Source organism: Hipposideros armiger, unplaced genomic scaffold (assembly GCF_001890085.2).
Source record: "Hipposideros armiger isolate ML-2016 unplaced genomic scaffold, ASM189008v1 scaffold_4, whole genome shotgun sequence".
Lineage (NCBI taxonomy): Eukaryota > Metazoa > Chordata > Mammalia > Chiroptera > Hipposideridae > Hipposideros > Hipposideros armiger.
In genome coordinates, this window is record NW_017731354.1 from 7,589,298 (window position 1) to 7,611,418 (window position 22,121).

Genomic DNA, 22,121 nt, shown 5'->3' on the forward strand with positions numbered 1-22,121 from the left:
GTATTACAGGAATCAGTACTATTTTTTTTTAGATATTCTGATTTCCAAACTTTATTACTATATGTTTTGTAAAAATGTTGTTGACTCTGTTTCTTTATATCATGTGATTTTAGCACTTTTTTAATGTTACTCATGTGGCTGTATCACTGACTGAATTGAGCTGTAATGACTCGAAAGTTGAATTCATGAACTTTTGTCATCAGACAAATGAGCCATTTATGAAGGAGAGGAATTAGATAGTTTTCATCTTTGTTCTTGGCATCAGTCATTTGGTTCTCAGTTCCAGTGTTGAACAATAAATCTTTTGGAAGTGGGCTTTCAAATGTAAGTTTCATGGATAAAGTGGAAAAAGAACTGAATTTGGAGTCAGGCGAACTGGGTTCAAGCCTTGACCTTGCCATCTACTATCATAGCAGTCTCAGACAAATTGCTTTCTCTGCAGCTTTCTCATCTGTAATATGTGTGTATATACTTGTATGTATATATTTCAGGCATTTTGAATTAATAAATGTGATAATGAACAGTGAATTTACAAGTGCTTTGTAAATTGTAAAGTCATCTTGTTTAATAAGGATTTCCTACTTTAAGAATTTTTTTGGGCCAGCTGAGTGGCTCAGTTGCTTAAGAGTTAGCTTAAGAGCATGAACTCTGAGCAACAGGGCCGCCGGTTCGAGTCCCACATCGGCCAGTGATGCTGCGCCCAAGCTGAGCTGCCAACAGGTGGCAGGATGGCTCAGCTGGTGTAACAACAAGACTGCCTGTTCTATCTGTGGTGGGCTATGCTCACCGGCAACTAAGATTGAACTGGGCACCTTGAGCTGAGTTGCTCCCCGGGATGACTCAGGGATAGAGCGTGCACTCCTAACAATAAGGCTGCTGGTTCAACTCCCACATGGGATGGTGGCTACGCCCACCCGCAACTAAGATTGTAACACAGCACCTTGAGCTTAGAGGCCATGAGCTGCCGATGGGCAGCCAGATGGTGACTGGCGCCCTCCACAGCTAAGATTGAAGAACAGCGACTTGGCTGGTCCTCCTCACCAATTCCCTAACACTGTCCCCCTCTCCCAATTCCCCAATTTAAAAAAAATATGTGGTTTTTTTTAATTTTTAGAGCTTAGAAGGGACTTTAATCATTGATTTTTAAGAATTTTGTAGAGACCCACATATACCTTTTTTTTAAAGATTTTATTGGGGAGCTGGGGAAGGGGAACGGTGTTGGGGAATCGGGGAAGGGAAACAGACAAGTTGTTGTCCTTTTTGTTCTTCAGTCTAGTTGTGGAGGTGTCGCTTCACTGGCCCATGTTGGTATTATCATTGCGCTCCTCCTGGATGAGGCAGATCAGTCATCAGCCACTGGACAGCTGCTCAACTGCAGCTGCCAACCACTCACGGTAGCTTACGGCAGCGCACTGCAGCTGTGCTGCAGCCTATGCTGTCGCTGGCAATTCACGGCAGCCCAGCTCCAGGTCGAGCTGTTGTTCACCATCTTAGCTGTAGAGGGCGCAGCATCACTGGCCCCCATGTGTTCCAAACTGGGGCCCTGCTGCTCAGAGCTGGCGTCCCCAGCCAACGCTTAACCAATGCGCCACTCGGCTGGCCCTCTACATAGCTTTTTTAGTGGCATAGTCTAAAGGAGATTCTCTGATCCTATTTATTTTTTATTGTTCAATAACTGTTTCTTAACTCATTTTTATGCAGGCTTGCCTTAACATTTGTGGGTCCCAGGGAAAGAGTACAAATGGAAGCTCTCATACTGTATGTCAAAATATTTAAGTGTTGTAAATAAAGCCGGTAAACTCTTAAATATGTTCTATCCTTCCATGACAAACAGAAGCACTGGTTTGAATTTAGCATTCTTGGCCTCTCTGGAGTTCCCCATCCAGATTATAGCAGAAGGGGCCATTCCACATTCTTTTTTCACCCCTGGTCCCATCCTGCACCTCTCCCCGCATCTCTTTGGCCTAAGCATGCACACTGGCAGTATGTATTCTTTGCCAAACAAGGAATTCCTTGAGAGAACAAACCTAGGGAGTAGAACAGGTAGGCTCTGCAAGTGGGTGTGAGAGACTGTTTTAGGTGAATTCCTGCACACCTAGAGCATATTCTATTGTAGAAGAGGGGAGAGGTAGTACATCTTTTTAGCCCTGAGGAAGGGCGTGGTAAAGGAACCAGACTTCAGTTGTGCAACCCAAGGAAGGGACTCCTGTTGCCTGATCTAAAGGAAGTTGTTCTCTTCATGAGCAGGGCACAGTTTCGGGAAGTTATTTGATGAGGGATGTGGGGAGCCTGTCTGACCAGAAAATAGTTTTCACTGTAGAAATCATTGTCATTATCTATACATTAGGCTCTGTATCAATTCAAATAGTGTTGATTTATGAAACAGTTAAGATGGATGACTGTATAGTTTTAAAATTTCCTTAAAAATGAAGCTGTTTATGTTCTTGGAATTCCAGACTTTGAAGTGAAATGTCTTATGAACATGTATGTGTATCCCAGTCAATGAGTTGTCAGAATGGCAGCGATTAGGACATTTTCTCTCAATTTTTTTTAATGAGAAATGTTCAGTATCCAGAAAAGTAAATAAAATGAAGTAAATGAAAGAATAGTAAATAAATGTTCTTTCACTTCAGTAGTTAACATTTCGCTATACTTGCTTTTTTTATACATAAATATATGTATTTGTTATTATTTGGCCCTATGATTTGAAAGTAAATTGTAGTCATCATGAGAATTTACCTCTAAATACTTCATCATATATCTAAGAATGAGGAGATTCTTCTATACAATCAATATCATACCCAAGATAATTGATAATTCCACATGTCACCTGAAATCTAATTTAGATAGTAGTTCCCCTTAATCCATGGTTTCACTTTCTAGTTTCAGTTACCTGTCGTCAACTGTGGTCCAAAAATGTTGAATAAAAAACTCTAGAAATAAATAATTCATAAGTTTTAAATTGCATGCCATTCTATATAGTGTGATAAAATCTCTCATAGTTTTGCACTGTCACACCTGGGACATGATTCATCGCTTTGTCCAGTGAACCTACGCTGTATGCTCGATTCGTCCTTAGCCACTCAGTAGCTGTCTGTTATCAGACTGACTGTTGGCGGTATCACAGTGCTTGTGTTCAAGTAACCCTTACTTTACTTAATAATGACCCCAAAGCACAAGAGCAGTGATGCTGGCAATTTGGATATGCCAAAGAGAAGCTGGAAAGTGCTTTCTATAAGTAAAAAGGTTTGTATTAGGTTGGTGCAAAAGTAATTGTGGTTTTTACCATTGCAAATAATGACAAAACCTCAATTACTTTTGCACCAGCTTACTGTGTGTGTGTGTGTGTGTATATGAAAAAACATAGTATATATGGGGTTTGGTACTATCTACAGTTTTAGGCAACCACGGGGTCTTGGAACATATCCTCCATGGATAAGGGGGAACTACTGTACTCAAGTATCCCCAGTTAAGACAAGCTACTTAATGTTTTATAATTTCACTTAAAATATTATCCCAGTGAAATGTTTTTACCCCTATAGTTTTGATCATGACTTGAATTAAAAATGTACCCAGTCTTATTGTTTTGTCTTTTAAAAAAATTAGTATTAATAATTAAGCCTGGCATACAAATTTTTGCATATTTTCTCATTGCCAGGATGTCCTTTGAGAAGCGGTGATCTGTGAACAGCTCTGAGTTCTTCTCTGATGTTCTTGATATCTGTTACCTTTTTGTTGTTGTTGTTTTAATATATTTTACTGGGGAATAGCCATGGCCATTGGTTACACATTGCCTTCATGCCGCAATGGCATAGTTGACTCTCCTAGGGAGGGCACAGCTCACAGTGGCCCATGTGGAGATTGAACCATCTACCTTGGTGTTAGCAGCATCATGCTGTAACCAGTTGAGCTAACTGTTCACCTCCCTGTTATCTTTGTTTTAACGTGCTTCCTAAGTTTATTTTTTTCTTCAGGAAAAAATGTTGGCTAAGGCTAGGGTAAATTAAAGGGATTTGTGTAACTCGAGGAAGAAAAGTGAGTTGCTAAGGATCTCTTAGATTTTTTTTTATCTTGAGAGGAGAGAAGAATGAGAGAGACTATAAATATTTGCAGACTGTTTTAGTGATATACTAAGGGGAAATATAAATGACAGTAATTGTGGGGAGAAACCATCTAGACTTAATGTAGAGAAGGGGTACATTTCACTTTCAGTACTGGATATTTTAAGTGCATATCAGCATTATTGTGATGTTTATTAGTAATGATATGGTTTTTGAAATGGGTTTCTCTAATGTGTATGAGAGCTCTAATTTCTCAAGTTTCTTTTTTTAGAACTTTAAAAAGTGTGGTGATAAATTGTAAATTTTTTTTAGGAACAGTAATTATTATCATGGAGTAATTCACATATACTTAAGGAAAATTGGAATGATTATATGAAACTTAGTTATAGGAGTTAGCAGACCAATATTTTTGTCTTTAAAACACTACAAAATCAGTTTCACACCTAAAAAAATAACTATAATTCCTTCACAATCAAAAAGTTAAAATTTCCCTAGTAGTTTAATAAATGTATTTTTACAGTTAAACTTTTCAGGTCAATATCAAGAGAAGGGCCGTATATTACATTTAGTTAATATGTATTTTAATGGCCCTCTTTTTTTTTCTTCTATTTATTTTATTTTGGCGTTACATTTAGTGTTGTGTCTCTTTTTAGTCTATGGTTCCCCTTTGTTTTGTTTCTTATAATTTCTTGGCTGAAGAAACTGAGTCATTTGTCTGTAGAGTTTCCCACATTCTGGATGTTGCTGATTACACCCCCATAGTATCCTCTAACATGTTCTTTTCTTTCTGTGTTTTCCTGTAAGTCATATAATACATTTTTATTTTAAAAAATATACAACTTTTGGGGCAGCTGGTTAGCTCAGTTGGTTAGAATGCAGTGCTCATAAGACCAAGGTTGCCGGTTCGATCCCCACATGAGCCACTGTGAGCTGCGCCCTCCACAACAGACTAAAACAACTACTTGACTTGGAGTTGATGGGTCCTGGAAAAACATTGGTTCAGATAACCTAAATGTGCTAAAAGTCAGTTCTCTAAATAAAAGGTTTTCTTTGGGAAAAAAAAAAAGTACAACTTTTTTGAATATCTACTATTTTCCTGAACTGCTCTGTAGATGATTAAAATGAAGACAATACCTTTCATAGTATTACCTTTTTAATGTAAAATTCAAGATACATGACACTAAAAAAAAAAAAAGGAATGTCATGGTTGGCTACAGTAGAAACAGGTTACAAGATGAAAATAAGCCTTTTATTGTGAACATGGCAGTTCACAGATGTGAAGAAAGCAAAGTAAAGTAATTGCTTCACTTCCATCAAAAACTCTGAAAACAATCTAAGTGTAAAACTCAGAAGACTTTGACAGATTATATAATATCCTCTTGGATCAGTTTCTCCGCCTCTTGTCTCTTTAAAAAGCAAGTCTTTATTGGTAGAAAAAAATGTTATATGCAACAAATAAAAACCAAAAGAAGTTACCACACTAATGTTTCACACGTTAACTAAAATTAACTACAAATGTATTGTTTTTAGAAGGTTGGTTTAGTATGAATTTTTAAGTAAATAATTATCATGACTCTTCTTACGGAGATTAAAAGCTAGCACACTGGTTTGCTATAAACAATTTAAGAGAACTAAAAGGCCTTGTAAGTTTGCTTTATAATTTCAAATTACTATGAGATACTTACTTTGCTTTTGACTTCAGAGCTTCCAACTCTTTCCTTTGGGCTTTCATGACACCCATTCTTTCCTGATACTCATCTTACCATTCTTGTCGTTTCTTTTTGTTTTTCTTCATTAGTTCCTCTTCATCTGCTAGTTCCTTAAACGTGGTGTTTTGAGGTTTCACTATTGATTCTCTTCTGTTATTTTACATTGTCTTTCTAGGCAGTAAAACGCATGCTTGCTCAAGGCTTGCTATGTCTATTCTGTTTTTTACTCTCTTCCAATGGAACCTCCATCCACCTGGCCCCCCAGGCCTGAAGCCAGAGTCCTCTCTCCTGAGAAAAGGTTGGAAGATTTTTTAGCTACAATGCACTTTTGTCAGTTGAAAATTCCTTGTTCTGTGTTTTATTCTTACTAAGGAATTATATCTGTTTTATTGTTTGAGACCCTTTATTCCTTTGTATTGTTTTAAAAATACGTGAAGTAGAACTTCTGTTTTTCCATGTAGTATATTTTTCCCCATAGAGGAACCTGTGTTCTATAGTAGATGTGTAGTAGCTATGTGATCATTCTTCCTGTCTTTTGGGAAGTTTATAATTTCCACTCACTGGTGAGTCAGTAATTTTAATTATTTGTATACAACTCTAATATTTGAAATGGGTGAGCTCCCCAGTGTGGGTTGGGTTGGGTATGTGGGAAGATTATTCCTTCGAGAGGGAAGAGACCTGAGACCCTACGCAGATTTTAACACCTTATTTCTTGCCCAAATCTCTTTGCTCCTTTCTCATGAAAGAAAAGAGGAATAACAGGTAGTATGAAAACTTCCTAAATTTGTAAGAGGTGACATCCATCCTTTTTCATTCTGTTTTATATTTTTTTAGTGCTAGCCTGGACCCACTAAATTTATATCATGTCTTGCTATTATTAGGTCATGAGCTGTGTAAATCCTTGAGTTTCCCCAATATTGAAATATTGTATCATGTCCAGGTCTTCCATATATTCTTCCCAGTTGCTATCAAAATAATTAATACATTACATATGATACCATCTTTATATTATCCTATGATTTCTTTTTCTTATACATTTTGGATATGATTTTAATATGTGCCTTTTATGTTTATCTCATTTAGAATATAAGTTTTGGGGGATAAAGGCCTTTGCTTTTTTTTTTAACTTTTAAACAATTTACATTTTGAAACTATGACAAACTTACAGAAAAATCACAAGGGAAATACAAAGAAATTATTTTACTTTGTAAAAAATTGGAGAGAAGATTGCAAAGCTGGTGTTCCATCACCCCCAAGACTTTAGTATACATGTACGTTTTCGATGGATAAGGAAGGGTCGCTACATAACTACAATGTAATCGTTAACAAATGGGAAAATAATATCGCAGGACTGTTTGGACTGAGAGGAGGAAAACAAAACAAAATACAATTAAGTAGATTTGACAGAATTTGACGACTGCTTTTATAAGGAAAAAGAAAACGTAACATTGAAAAACGTCTATGAACTACCCTTGTGTATGTTGTGTGTATGTGTGAATTGAGAAATGATTTACTTTAAAAATGTTCAGTTACTTAATACCTCAATGTTGATGTTCTGTGGGAATAGTTTTAAAATACTGTATTCTAATAGCAGAAGAAATATTTGATCACAGGTTCTCTGTTGTCTACTGTTAAGAGGTATTGTTAAAAAATTGGGATTTTGAGACAGCTATTGAAAAGCTTTACAGAAGTGAGATACTTTGGAAATCATCCTAGGTTCTCTGAGTAGTGTCAGTGAGTTGAGGTTATTGAAAGCAAGCAATGGTAGAACCCACATCTTATATTCCAGCCCTGACTTCTCTAAGGCTTCAGTCCCAAATTTCTAATTTTAGAGGTCTCCATTTCAAACTCAGTGGGAAAAGAATTAAACTTATGCACACATAAACACCCTTTCTCAGCTATTCTTTTACCTTCTCCTGTACCTGTACATGGTCTAGAAACCAGATATTGACTCTCCCTACCCTCCAGCCATATCCTCCCATATCTAGGTCTGCCTCTTGGAAAGGGCACTGGAAAAAACCTGAATTTCATCCTAGCTTTATTGCTAAGTATCTCTGCAATTTTGAGAAAGTCACGTTCTTTTGTGTTCAGATTAATCTCTATAAATTATGATATTTGAACCAAATATGATATAGTGGTTAAAAACATGGTTTCTATAATGAGACTTTCTGCCTTTTAATTCTTGCTTCATCATTCAGTAGCTGTGTGGTCTTGATCAAGTCACTTCTCAATGCCTCAGTATCCTCACATATATAATGAGGATAACAGTAAGTAGTACATATCTCACAGGATTGTTTTGAAGATAAATTGAGTTACTATATATGTAATATTAGGAATACTGCCTGGTACATATAGAAGACTAAATAAGAGTTAGCTCTTATCATTGTTATCGTTATGATTTTTAAAATTGTTTGCTCTCTCAGGTCCGGTCTGTCATTTCGTAATACTGCTCTAAGAACCTGTCTCCCATTTGTTAGTGTTTCCTCTGTTGTCACTAGTACCCTGTTATATCATCCAGGATTAAATTAGTCAATACATGTAAAATGCTTAGAATAGCGCCTGGCACTTAGTAAACTAAGCACTTGGTAAGCATTAGCCCTTGTTGGTTATTGTGGTTTTCACGTGGATGACCTCTAAGGTCAGTCATATCCTTTCCTTGCCATTTGTAGCCCTTTGCCTTTAATTTCTTCTTCTGTCTAGATTGGTCTTTCTGGGACACCGTTCATATAATGTAGCTTTGTTTTGAGACCTCTGGTGCCTAAAAAAAAACAAAAACAAAAAACAGGTTCTTTGATAGAGGTATCAGATGACTTGCCAAGACCAAATGAAAAAACAGTATTAATGAAAGAGGTCAACTTGGATTGTGAAGCAGTGGAAATTTGGTTTGTTTTTTAAAGGCAGTGTTTATTTAAATAGTCTCAGTTTTTATAGAAAGAAAAGTTGTACTGATGATCAAATTGAGCTGGACTTGCCACTTATTTTTAGCAAGGGACTAAAACTAAAATTTTATCTGAAAAATTCAGCAGTTCAGTTAGAATAGAATGTGTAATAAAGGTCAGAAAGGTTTTATGATATTTTTATGTCATGAAAATTAATTAATGTATTTATCCAGGTTTAAAGAAAGAAAAATTTGTGTGGTTAGTGATTCTTTATAGACAGCTCTTTTGTGTTCATTTGAAAATCTTAAGCTTCTTTTTAGAATTTAAATGAAAATAGCTGCATTTCTCTATTTTAAAGATAACATTGTTAGCTTATTGTTAGAATCATAAAAGACCTTATCTAATTTCTTAAAGTCACTTGTTATGTGTTCAGTTTGCATGACCTGCTCTTTAACCCTTTGCTAACCTTCAACTAATTTTATATTTTAAAGTATCATGGAGAAAAGTGTTTTCTCCAGTAAAAATTGCATTGGATTTTGTTTTTTAATACTGATAGCTACATAAAGTCATTTCACCACGATTTTAGTTTTCAGATTTTGAAAAGCCAGGTTTTTCTGTATAGTTTGAAAACTTGACTGCCGGAAGTGGCAGAGTGAGAGTTAATGTGTGACTTGGAGGGAGAACAGTCCACTGGGGGTTAAACTGCGGAGTCTAATGGAATAATAACTGGTAGCACCATCTGCTGGCCTACTTCCGCAGAAGGAGTCAGTATTTTTAACGACATCTCTAATATTCATGCTGATGCATTTTGATGCTTTGTGCATTCATTTCTTTCTGTGCTTTGTTGGAATCTGGCTATCTGCTTATAGCTGTTGAGGAAACTCCGCTTTTTAGGAGGAGTTTACAGCCTTTTTCATACCTAAATAGGATGAACAGTGGATATAAACTTGCCAAGGCAGAAATGTGTTGAAAAATCACTATGTGTGTTTGTGGAGGGTTGTGCATCTCTTGGTTGCAGCTTGCTAAATAGGCCATTTAGGAATCTTCTTTCAATGCTTTTTTCTTGAGCACTGCCTGGGGTGGTGAAAAAGCAGAGGGCAAGCCTTTGTCTGACGCCAAAAATGTCTTCAGTGAAGAGGCCAAGAGGAAGGGTAAGTGAAAGCCTGAATGAGTGGGAGGAGGAGGGGTTCTTTGGGCTAAAAGGCTAATGGGATTGAATAACCTTCCTTATTACTGGCTGCTGCTGCGGAGTCGTACTGCATCGCCATCTTGAGCTTGTTGCTGTTTTCTCGAGTCTTGGTTATTTGTTATAGCCTGTAGGCCTTAAGGTGGCATTTTAGTGAGCGATTCTAAACCCTCCTTCCTTTCCCAGTGCTGTAGCACTGCTGTGAAATCTTTGATGAGGCAGGTATAGAAAAGATATCCAGTGAAGCACACTGGAATCAGCATGGAAATGTGTTTGGAAATTCCTGGTGGTTTTTTCCTTTGCTCTAGTCAGAGGCATGTTTACGGGTAAGAACATAACACAACTGGGGTCTAAGTATCTGTGGATGAATGCGTGTTTGAACAGGATATTCTTTGTAAAATGCTGTTTATCTGCTTCCTGTGATATTGCTAAAATATTAATAATTTTAACGTTAAACTATAAAACTTCTTTTTTTCCAGAATTGCTTGAGCAAAATAATTATGATATAGGAAGAGAAAAAAAAATCCACATTTAACTCTTTCATGGAAAAACTAAAACTTTCTCTAATTTGAAGTATGGGAATGTCTGTTTACTAACTAGCTATGTTGCTGCATAGATTGCAAATTGAAATGATTTCAGGTTCTAGGTTCTTATAAAGCAGACGCTTTATTCTAAAAATCATAGTAAACTGTAAGTGTAGTCATTCTGTATTAAAATAGTTATTTTAAATTTAGTAATAATTTTCAGAGTTCCTGAGTGAAGAAGAAAGAAAATACTTTTACTCCAAATATATAGAACGTTTACAGGATAAAATTCGAATCAGCTGTATATTCAGAACAAAATTTGAATCAACAAACTAATCAAGAATGCTATGAAAATATCAATGGATCTATATTATCCTTCCTTAACCTCCATTTAAAAAGCAATAGTTGAGCTTTTTATTTTATACCTACACTAATGTCTAGATCAGCAAAGTGTTTTAATTTTAAATTTGTTTGTAGGACTCACATATTTGTTCATGTATTTTACTTCTTTAAGCCTTTAAACTTTCAGATGTTTATGTTAATTGTTTTTTATGTACTCTGGTATGTCGCATAAATAATATTTTGATTTTCTAGCCTCCATCTTCCAAGAAGAATGATGGTTCTGGGACATATACTAAGTTGCAGAATACCCAGGTGAGGATCATATCTGAGAAGAAGCAGAGAAAAAAAGTGGAATCAGAAAGCAAGCAAGAAAAGGCTAATCGTATAATATCAGAGGCCATAGCGAAAGCAAAGGAGCGTGGGGAGCGCAATATTCCACGAGTAATGAGCCCTGAAAACTTCCCTAGTGCTTCAGTTGAAGGAAAAGAGGAAAAGAAAGGTAGAAGGATGAAATCCAAGCCAAAGGACAAAGAGAGCAAGAAAACAAAAACTTGTTCTAAGTTAAAAGAGAAGACAAAAATTAGGTAAGTTGGTTAAGAATTGAATTTAATGCCTTTGAATTTTTCGTTGAAGTGTACTCGGTCCAATCTTTTGCTTTTGATTCGTGTGTGGTGTGTTTATGCCCACATTGGAGTTTTAAATTGTTAGATACTGTGTACACCTTGTTTCTTTTCTGAACAAATTAGGTAATATTCCAGGATCTAAATTTTACTGTTGTGTGAATGTAGCTTTTTTGGGTACATTAATATTAGTAAATGGAATTTAAAAGAAAAATATTATATTTAAAACAGAAAAAGAAAGGAAAACCAAACCAAACCCATATTTCTGTGTCAGTTCCATATTGATTTCCTGTATAGAACATGCACTAAAATTCTTTATAAGATTTCCTTACCTCTTACTTGTACTTCATTGGGCACCTTATAGTTTGGAAACATGAAGTACACAACCTTGTATATTTCTCATAAATTCACAACCTTGGACTAAACGAAATGACAAGAAAACTAAGACTGTTTAAATCATCAGTAAGTAGCCCTTGGCTCTTACAGTCTTTCAGTTTTATTTTATATAATAAAGAGGCCAGTGAGGATTAATGCTCTAAAAGAATTATAAGGACAAAGAATTGCTCTGGAAGGATACATTAATCCTGGGTATTTTTATTTGACAACTTGTCTAATACATTTTCAAAAACTAAAATGTAATAAGTATTATTTGTTCTATATGTGTGTTTGTTTTGCATGTAAGGGTGAAAGTAACCTTAGGCCGGCATTGTTTAGAATTGTTTTTGCAGGAATATTTGGTCATTTTTGCATGCTTTATATGAAATTACACGTAAAGTATTTAATCCGTTTACCTTTTTCCACACAAGAAAGTGCGCAATAAAGAAAGAATCCCCTTATTAAGAAAATCTTAATTTGCTTAAGAAATTATTAATATATTATATAGGTATTTAGAACTAGCACAATTTTGTAAAACGAATTCTCAGCACTTTAAATACAACCACCAAACTGAATTACATTGTTAGGTCCTGATGCCTTTCAATCCAAACCATTAAATACCATGGGCTTTCTTGCCATAGTAGAGCAATAAGTAATATTATTAATTTTGTATTTTATTTACAGATAGCTAAAATGAAATTTGAAAGTTAAATGTCCCCTCCTTTACATTTATAAAGGTTTTGGTATAAAATATCTTATTTTTCCAGTATTATGTCTAGTTTTAATTTAGGAAACACCATATTTAATCCTTTAATGTGTTGGAAGTTAACAAAGTTTTTCCAGTTTTAACTTATATAGAGATATAGGCAAAGTAGTGTACTATTTAAGGGTATTAAAAAACCATACATAAAACAAGAGGAAATTTGTAGAGAAACTTGAAAAGTTCCAGCATTAAAATTTAAGCTAGAAGCAAAAGATACCAGATGTGAGTCTGGTTCAAGAAAAAACAATGTACATAAGGGGAAATTAGAAAAAATTTAATTATAATAGAGAAGCATGGAATTTTGAAAAATGTAAATTGATATGGTAGGGAATAATTTATTGCAGTAGCGTATCTGACTCATTCTCTGATATTTGTATGTACTTTTGTTAGAAATAGTGAAATTATTAACAAATTATTTTAATATTGCCCCACATTGATAATTTAATACTTGTTTTTAGAGATAGCATTCTTGAGAAAGTAAGGTGAAAATTGTACTGGAAAGATATATACAAGGCGAGATATTGAGTAGTTGCTAAAATTCTTGAGAATATAGGACTTTTTGATGGAGGAATTTATACATTATAGACATGTAAGTAAAATTGAAGCTTGCCTATATATTGTTAATAAACTGTTAGAGTAAAACAATATTTTCTTCATCATCTTTATCAGACAAAGACAAATTATTCTCATTTTGGAGAAAAAAGCATAGTTAGAAATGAAATTCATATACAATCTAGAATTCCTCTATTAGTCAATTGAAATATTTCATTACTGTGTTTTCCAATAAGCTACTACATTTTATTTTTGAATTTGCCAAGATTTTAATTTTTGTATGGAGTCATCATTTAAATAATTTAGTTGCATCATTTTAATTAATAGCATTTTATGATATATTAAATATTTTTTTGTAAAATCGTTATTTTTCTATTAGTTTTGGATGAATTGGACTGTTGCTAATATCAAATGATTAGTGTCAGATAAAATTGGAGGAAATATAGACTGGAATTTAACCATGAACAATGCAGGACATACATTTAAACAGTAACTAACTACATTTGTAAACAATAAGTTACGGTTGATACATAGTCAGAATTGGTGTTTAATTTATGTATTTGATTTGGTGTGTTCTGGGAAGACTAACCTGAAGAAAACCAATACTGCCTCTGCCTGCCAGTGTGCCTGAAACCTTTTCATTATTCCTGTCACTTTTATAGATCAGTGTTTTAACAATACAAGGAGTAGAGTGTCCCTTTCAGAGCACTTGGGTATGTCTCATTTAATCTTTACAGCAGCTCTGTGAGTTAGATTGGGCATGCAGTGCAGTAGGATAATGTGGTTAAATTCTTTGGTTTTGGAGCTAGTTGCATTTGTCCAAATCCCAGTTTTGTCACTTACAAGCAGTGTGAACCCTGGACAAATACTTACCTCTCCAACCTTTAGTTTCCTTATATGTAAAATGGTGATAATGTTAGTACTTGCCTCGTAGAGTTATTTTGAGGATAAAATGATATAATAACATTTAAAGCTTATAAAACAGTACCTGGCATTTACTTAATAAATTATTAGCCATTATTTTCTGAAAACATACATAGCATATGCTATTTAAGGGAAAAAAACCAAGGCCAGGAGCCACACCCCTGCTTTCAGCCTAAATGCTCACTCACCTGCCTAGGTTCTCTTGCCATTAAGGTTGTGTTCCTAAATAAGATCATTTAAAAACTCAAGCAGACAGACAAAAACAGAGCTGCCACTTGTTAAGAGGCATATAGGTTAACTTATTAATGACTTTTTTCATATGAGCATGCCTCGTATGAAAGTTTGTCAGGGTAACTAGAGCAGCATTTAGGACAGGTAAATTTTGTTTGAAGTAAGCCTGGAGTTTGAAAGGGTGCCCATCGTTCCATGGAAGCGTGTGAGTTGAAATGGAAATAGCAGGTGTAAAATAGTGAGATAGGACAGGAAACAACCCTTTTTTACTCTAACATTTATCATGATCTTGGCAATCAGGTTCTAACAAGCTGCCTTTCAAGTAGAATAGCAGGAATTTCTTTAGTAATAGTAGGTACGTAATAGATACACCAAGGATGTAACGGAGTGGATTTTATGGAATGAATGAGTCAATGAAGGAGTGGAAGATTAAAGATCAAAACATAACAAAATGGTTGAATTTGACTTGCTAAAAACAGAAATGGCAAGGGGTAGCTGGTTGGCTCAGGTGGTTAGAGCGCCGGCTCATGGCACCAAGGTTGCCAGTTCGATTCCCACATGGGCCAGTGAGCTGTGCCCTCCACAACTAGATTGAAAACAATGACTTGACTTGGAGCTGATGGGTCCTGGAAAAAACAGACTGTTCCCCAGTGAAGTTTTGAAAAAAACAAAACAGAAATGGCAAGCTAATCCTTCATAAAACCACAGGAACATAGCTAATGGTTTAGTAATAGTAGAGAGTTAAATTCTAAAATATTGTAATTCTAAGACTTCCACTAGAATTTTCTTATGACTCCATTCAGTTTTAGATGATGAAGCATTTTTAAATTTATGGTTTATAAGTTTGACATTTAAATTATGTTTCCATGTTGTCAAAATTTACTTCTTCGTGTTATAGATTATTGGCCTAACAGATAGAATGCCTCTGATACTTAAAAATGTTCTTGGGGCCCTATAAATTTAATTGGTAATAGTCCTTCACGATTAAATTTAAACTTTTTTGTACTATTCATAATTCTTTCTATTATAGGAATGCTAAGTATTAGGTGCTAGAAGTAGCTTTTCTGTTTAGTTAAATCAGGAAACATTTAAATTAGAAAATATCACACTCAAGTAGAAATTAAGGATGTCATGTTATAAGGAAAAACAATGAAACACTGAATGATCTCAAAATTATATTGTGCCCTTTATTGCTATAGTGTTTTTGAACCCCCAACAAGAAAGAAGGAAAATAACATTTATTAATTACTTACCATCATATATATACTATGTATGTGTGTTTTCCTTAAACAAAACTAACATGTAAGTATGTCCACATGTATGTCTATAGAGGGACATTTACATCTAAAAGTAAAATATAAGGGGGCTGGCCAAGTGGCGCGTTGGTTAGGAGTTGGTTTGGGACGCCAGCTTTGAGCAGCAGGGCCCCAGTTCGGATTCCACATGAGGGTCAGTGACGCTGTGCCCTCTACAGCTAAGATGATGAACAACAGCTCAACCTGGAGCTGGGCTGCCGTGAGTCACCGGCGATGGTGTAGGCTGCACTGGGGCTGGCCAGCAGCGGGCGTGAGCTTTCGTGAGCTGCCGTGAACCACCATGAGTGGCCGTCCAATGGGCCAGTGAAGCAACGTCCTCCACAACTAGACTGAAGAACAAAAAGACAGCAACTTGTCTGTTCCACTTTCTCGATTCCCCAATGCTGTTCCCTCCCCTAATTCCCCAATAAAATCTTAAAAAAAAAAACACCCATATATTATATATATATATATATATTTTTAAATATGGGCAAAATAATATAAATAAAATCGGAGGGAAAAATAAGATGAATCATTAGAAATTGGAAATTATCACTTTATAGTTCATATTAATAAAGTGACAGATGAGACCCTGATTGCAAGTTCTCAAGATTATAGGAATTTGTATCTGTTTGTATAAAATATAAATGTAGTAATCATTTGTTTTTTGGCATATGATTAAAAAAATAGGTTTTGAAAAAAATGTATGGTGTAAATTTATATTTAATCACATCCTGTTAGTAGTCTCTATTTAGGTTCTATAATTTTTTAATTCTCAGGTAAAATGTTGTGTTGATTTCACTCCTTGTATCCAAACTTAAACTCAGTAAAAATCTGAAACATATTCACCTAGAGAAAGTATTGATATATACATTATTTATTATGAATCCAATTAAAATTTAGTTTCATTTTTAAGAAGTATCTCTTTATATAAATTGTACTAGTAAGATTTACTATTAGCAAATGATATGCTATATTCCATTGAATCTAAAATGTCTTTGATGATAAGATACATCGTTATTTTATGTGTCAATATGAAAGAAAAAAGACACTGCCAGCTAAAACTATGGCATATCGTTGATTATTTGATGAATCTTGATTTCATAGATGTTACTGTGTGGGAAAAACGTGTATCTTAGAACCATTGAATTAAAGTATGTTATTTACTTATTTTTAAATTTTATTTTAATGTTAATTTTTTTTATTGGGGAACAATGTTTTTCCAGGACCCATCAGCTTCAAGTCAATTAGTTTTTTCAATCTAGTTGTGGAGGGTGCATCTCAGTCGCCCATGTGGGGATCGAACCGGCAACCTTGGTATTATGAGCGCGGCACTCTAACTGTGCTAACCGGCCGCCCTAAAGTATTTTATTTTAATGTTCCTATTTGTCAATATTTTTAAATATAAACATTTTAAAAAATATTTTTTAAGAATAAGAAACTGTACTGTTAAAAATACATTGACTATGATTAATACTTAGCTAATAATAGTTGTATCCTTAGCAACTATTATATTTATATGAAACAACTAAGTGAATTCAACTTTTTGAAAAAAGTGATGTCTGTCCTTAAATAGGAAGTAATTTATAGCCCAAGTTAGCAAAAGTTTATATTTCAATGTTATTTTCAAAATTTAAGGATTACTAAAGTAAAGAATGCTTTTAAAACTTCATTGTTTTTCCCAGATGAGTTTAAGCTGGAGTCTGGAGTTGAACCTTAAACTGGAGTAATTTTACCAAGTTAAATGTATTTCTTTTAGAAAAAGTTTGTATTTGATAACTTTAAAAATAGCTCCAGAGGTGGCTGGTTAGCTCAGTTGGTTAGAGCGTGGTGCTAATAACGCCAAGGTTGCCGCGTCAATCCCGGCATGAGCCACTGTGAGCTGCACCCTCCTTAAAAAAATAAAAAAACCAAACAACAAAAATAGCTCCAGTGTTTTCCATTTCTCTTGCAAGAAAAAAAAAATTATAATATGAAAGTATTTTTGCTTGTTTCCTTCACTTATGATGAATTGGATGAATTAATTACAACAAATGGACTAATTGAGTAAGAGTCATTGTCCAGTTATTGCAGCGAGAGAATCAACAGGGGCCAATTACAGATCGACTGTGTGTAGACTGAGCTGGTTACACAGCCTCTTAGTAACTTGTGGGCAGGATTTAGATGAGCGCATAAATTACATCTGAATCAAATACAGATGTCAAGTGTAAACACTGAGGTTTTCTAGAGCCTAGACTTATCAAATGAATTAACATTTCAAATTTATACTTAGTTTGGAATTGCCCTTTGATGCCTGAAACAAGTTATGTTTTGATATTTAGTTCTTATACTTGCCTGAATATCTGTTGCTGAAGTTTGGTAACATTGATAACAGATTCCTTTAATGTTTTAACAAAACAAAATTTGCATGAAGTCTTTTTATTAATATAGTCTGTATTACTTTGTGGCTTTATATTTCTAGGAATGGCAAGCTATCAGTTTATTTGAAGAATATATAATGAAATTTTAGTTTCATTTATCATGAAATTTTATTAGAATTAACATAGTAAACTCTTTGTGATTCATAATGGAAGAATGGAATGCTCTTTGGTACTTAACTGATTTTATTTTATTTTTTCTATTTTTGGATCGCCTGATTTCCTGCAGATAACATTTATGGCTATCATTGCTCATTGTACGGGCAGTGGAGATTTCTGGTTCAAAAGTCAAATAAACTTTATCCTTAATAATTTACTAAAAGATAAGTTTCATGTTTCTCTGTATTCATTAAACTGTGTTTATTGATAAAAATATCTATTGACTGGTTGATGTATAGTGTCATTTTAAAATCAGTAAGATATATTGGAAAAAGTAGACTAGGGATAAAGAGACCATATTGTTTTTTATTAAACTGGTGACTTTAGCAATTTATTTCATCTTTTGTAGCTGAAATTTCCCTATTAGTATAGTCACAGCAATACCTACCTGCCTTGCCTATTTCAGAGTTTGCCCCAGGATCAACTGAGACATTATAGGCAAAGGCACTTTGAGATTTTAAATGTTCTAGAAATATAAAATAGTTTTATTATCCTGAATGTTTGTCCCTAGAGTACTACCCTACACTAACTTACGCTGAGCTGGTGGTTTCCCAAATCTGGTGAAGCATCAGAATCTCTTAGGGAACTCTTTAGGTCTGATTGGGGTCCCACCCACTAGATCTGTATCCTGGGGTTGGGATCAACATATCTGTCTGTGTGTGTGTGTGTATACACACACATATTTAACTTGAACTGATTTCAGACTTGTAAAAGTAGATCAGAAGCAGAGTTCCCTGAGGCTCTTCACCTCAGCTCCCTCAAATGTTAGAATTTTATGTAATCAAAGAACAATTATTAAAATCAGGAGATAAAGACTTAATACTATCTTATTAGCTTATTTAGAGACCTTATTCAGATTTTGTCAGTTGTTCCTGGATTTTTTTGGTCAGGGTCCAATTCAGGATCCTGCATTTAATTTTGTTGTCATGTCTTCTTACACTCCTCCGATTTGGGATAATTCCTTAGTCTTTGTCTTTTATGATGTTTTCAATTTTGAAGCCTACTGGCCAGTTATTTTGTAGAATGGCTCTCAATTTGGGTTTGTCTGATGTGTTTTCATTAGGAATCTGTATTTTTAACAGGTAGCCTCCTAACGAAGCCTGCCTCACCCATGTAAGAATTATTATCAATACCAACCTAATTTTGGTTCCCCTTTGTGGTATCACCTATATACCATTTTTAGAGCTCAAAGTAAACTGATACGACTTCATTGTTTCTAAGAATTAATGTTCTATTTAAGTAACCTTAGTTTTTAAATATTATTTATAGTTGACTCAGAACTGGCAAGTAGTCATAATTTCAAGTTTTAGAATCAACTTATCTTCTACCACGGAAATGTACCTTTTTTGAACAGAAAGGGCATGTGTAAGTATTTTAGACTTTGAGAGGTTTAGTATGAAGCTAGTATAATCTGAAATGTTTCTTACAAAGTTAGGATTTGAAAAAGATTTTTTTTCATGAGTTAAGAATGGTTAATGAGTTCGTAGAATAAAATGTTATTTCAAGCCTATAGAACAATATTGAAAGAAAATACAGTATATGAAAACAAAAGGATTTGTTTTTAAGTACATTTTAAAATCGATATAATGAAGTTTTGTCTCAGATATTATGGGTAACAGTTTCATCTTACCTAACCCCCTCTACCAGAAAGGGTGAGTGTTTAAGATTGATTTGGCAGCAGTTAATATTTCTTTTCTAGAGATTTAGGCAATATTTATCTATAAGAATAATGTTTAAACAGCTTAGTCCACTGACCTTAGAGAGTTTTCAATTAATCACCATATACCACTAGAAAAGAACAGTATAACTTCATAGTCATGCATAAATACAAAAAATAAATGTTAATATCTCTGCTTCTGATTTTATTGAAGTTTACATTCAGTGGAATGTGAGTCTTTTCACAGCCACATACTCTATTAGAGTATGTATTTCATATAATTCATTTAGCTTACCCAACACTGATAAAAATGCCCTTTTAAGCAATATACCTATTGAATGGTATTAACAGGCCTTGATTTGCGTTTCATAGGAAATTGTTAAGTAACTAAACTTTGCTTTCTCTAGTTTTTTTATCTGCAAACTAGTCTAAAACATGCATTTAGGTTTAGAGATGGAATTTCTACTACCCAATTTTATTTATCAAGTTAACCCTTGACCTTGCCATTGGCATTCATAAGCACAAGTGCCTGAGGTTGTGTGAAGTAATCACAAGTATCATAATGGTTACCCTTAGGAGGAGGTTGTTACTGGAAGAGAAGGCATGAGAGAATACTTCTGAGGAACGAATAATGTCTCATTTCTTGATCTGTTAATAGAAGCTGATTACACGGTTATGTTTGTTTGAGAAAACCCACAGAGATGTACTCTTGATGTGTACACTTTTCTGAATCAACTTTATAGTTTCGTATTAAACTGTTGGGTTTAGGGAATATGAGGGATAGCATTTGGGGGCATTCTGAGATTGTGATATCTGTGGGACATCCATATGGATGTGTCTAATAAATGGTTATATGAATCTGAAGCTTCAGTAAAAGTTTTGAACTAGAGATGAGAGATTTGAGAATTCTTTAACTTATTTGGTAGTAAAGAATAGGTTGAATTAAATGTCCCAGAGACAGTATATAGACAGGGAAGAAGGCTCAAGACAGAACTTTGATGAATACCAAAGTTTATTGGTCAGGCAGAAAAGAGTTGTCAAGAATTGAATCCTGCTTAAAACCAACATAATAAGAGTAGATGGAGGAAGAGATCCCAAAGAAGTTGAGTGAGAACCAGAAGAATGTTGTGTCATGGAGCCAAGGGTGCAGAGAAGGAAGAAGTGATTAGTTGTGTGCACGTAGATAAAACTCCCGATTTACACTGGATCTGGCATTATGAAGGTCATTTGTGGCCTTGGACATGAGGATTCAGACTTTGGAATGAGGCATTTCTTTATTGTTTTTATCAGTGTGACTTTGAACAAGTTATTTAACTTCTCTAAGCCTCAGTTTCCTCTCCTTGTAAAATAATAGTATTTGCCTCTCAGAGTTGTATGAACATCAAGTGAGACAAGTTCAGATTATAGTGGGTTGAGAAATGAAACTGAAACAGCATAGACGACTATTTTGAGAACTATGGATGAGAAGAAGGAAGAACAAGGTCATGTGATATCTAATAGTAGATATGACCTCAAGGGAGATTTTTATTTTAGGAAAGAAACCAGAGTAAGGGAACAGAGGAGGGAGGAGATGACCAATGAAAGTGGTGAGAGGGATTGAAATGTAACTATGGTTGGTTCCTTAATGTTGTTTTGTAATATCTTTTTGTACTTTTATTTCCTGGTTCCAACATAAACTACATATTTACTTTTACTTACTTGCTTTACATATTCAGAAGAGTGAGAGGGAGATATCGTCAGAATTAACCATTATCCTGTTAAAAGTGGTAATTATATGAACCCACCAATAACCTGCGTATAAATCATGCTAGAATTTTTTCTCTCCTCGCATCTACTCACCTAGCTAATAACCAGGTCCTCCTGGTTCTTCCAAAATATCGGTTGTACCCTTTTCACCCCTTCACCTGCACCGCCATGGCCCCGTCTTGCACTCTCCATCATTTGCCTCATCACTGCTTCCTTTCCCTGACTTGCATTTCACTTCCTTCTGGTTGCATTACTCTCTTATTTAAAATTCTCCCCTCCCAGTTTTATTGATGTAATTGACATATAACACTGTTTTAGTTTAAGGTGTGCAACATGATTTGATATATGTACATGTTGCCAAACTATTGCCACAGTAAAGTTTAATTAACACCCATCATCTTACATAGCTAGGAATTGTTTTTCTTGTAATGAGAACTTTTAAGATTTACTCTCAACAACTTTCAAATATTTAGTACGTTATTATTCACTATAGTTACATTCCCAGAACTTGCTTGTTTAAAATTCTCATGTTTTCCAATTGCTTTTTTTCCATTCAAAAATATCTCAGTGTCATTTGTTGTGAGCGGTAAACAAGACAGATTCTTTTTTTTTTTTTTTTTAAAGATTTTTTTATTGGGCAATTGGGGGATGGGAACAGTGCTGGGGAATTAGGGGAAGGGG

At 34.7% G+C, this 22,121-nt stretch overlaps 1 protein-coding gene across 1 annotated transcript in view; it reads left to right on the top strand.

Annotated features, from left to right (window-relative positions):
• CHD9 (chromodomain helicase DNA binding protein 9) overlaps window positions 1–22,121 on the top strand; it is a 135,656-nt gene that overhangs the window by 27,342 nt on the left and 86,193 nt on the right. Inside the window, exon 3 of the mRNA XM_019644273.1 lies at window positions 10,954–11,285. Coding sequence (XP_019499818.1) covers window positions 10,954–11,285 — 332 coding nt within the window. The remainder of the gene's footprint in view (window positions 1–10,953; window positions 11,286–22,121) is intronic.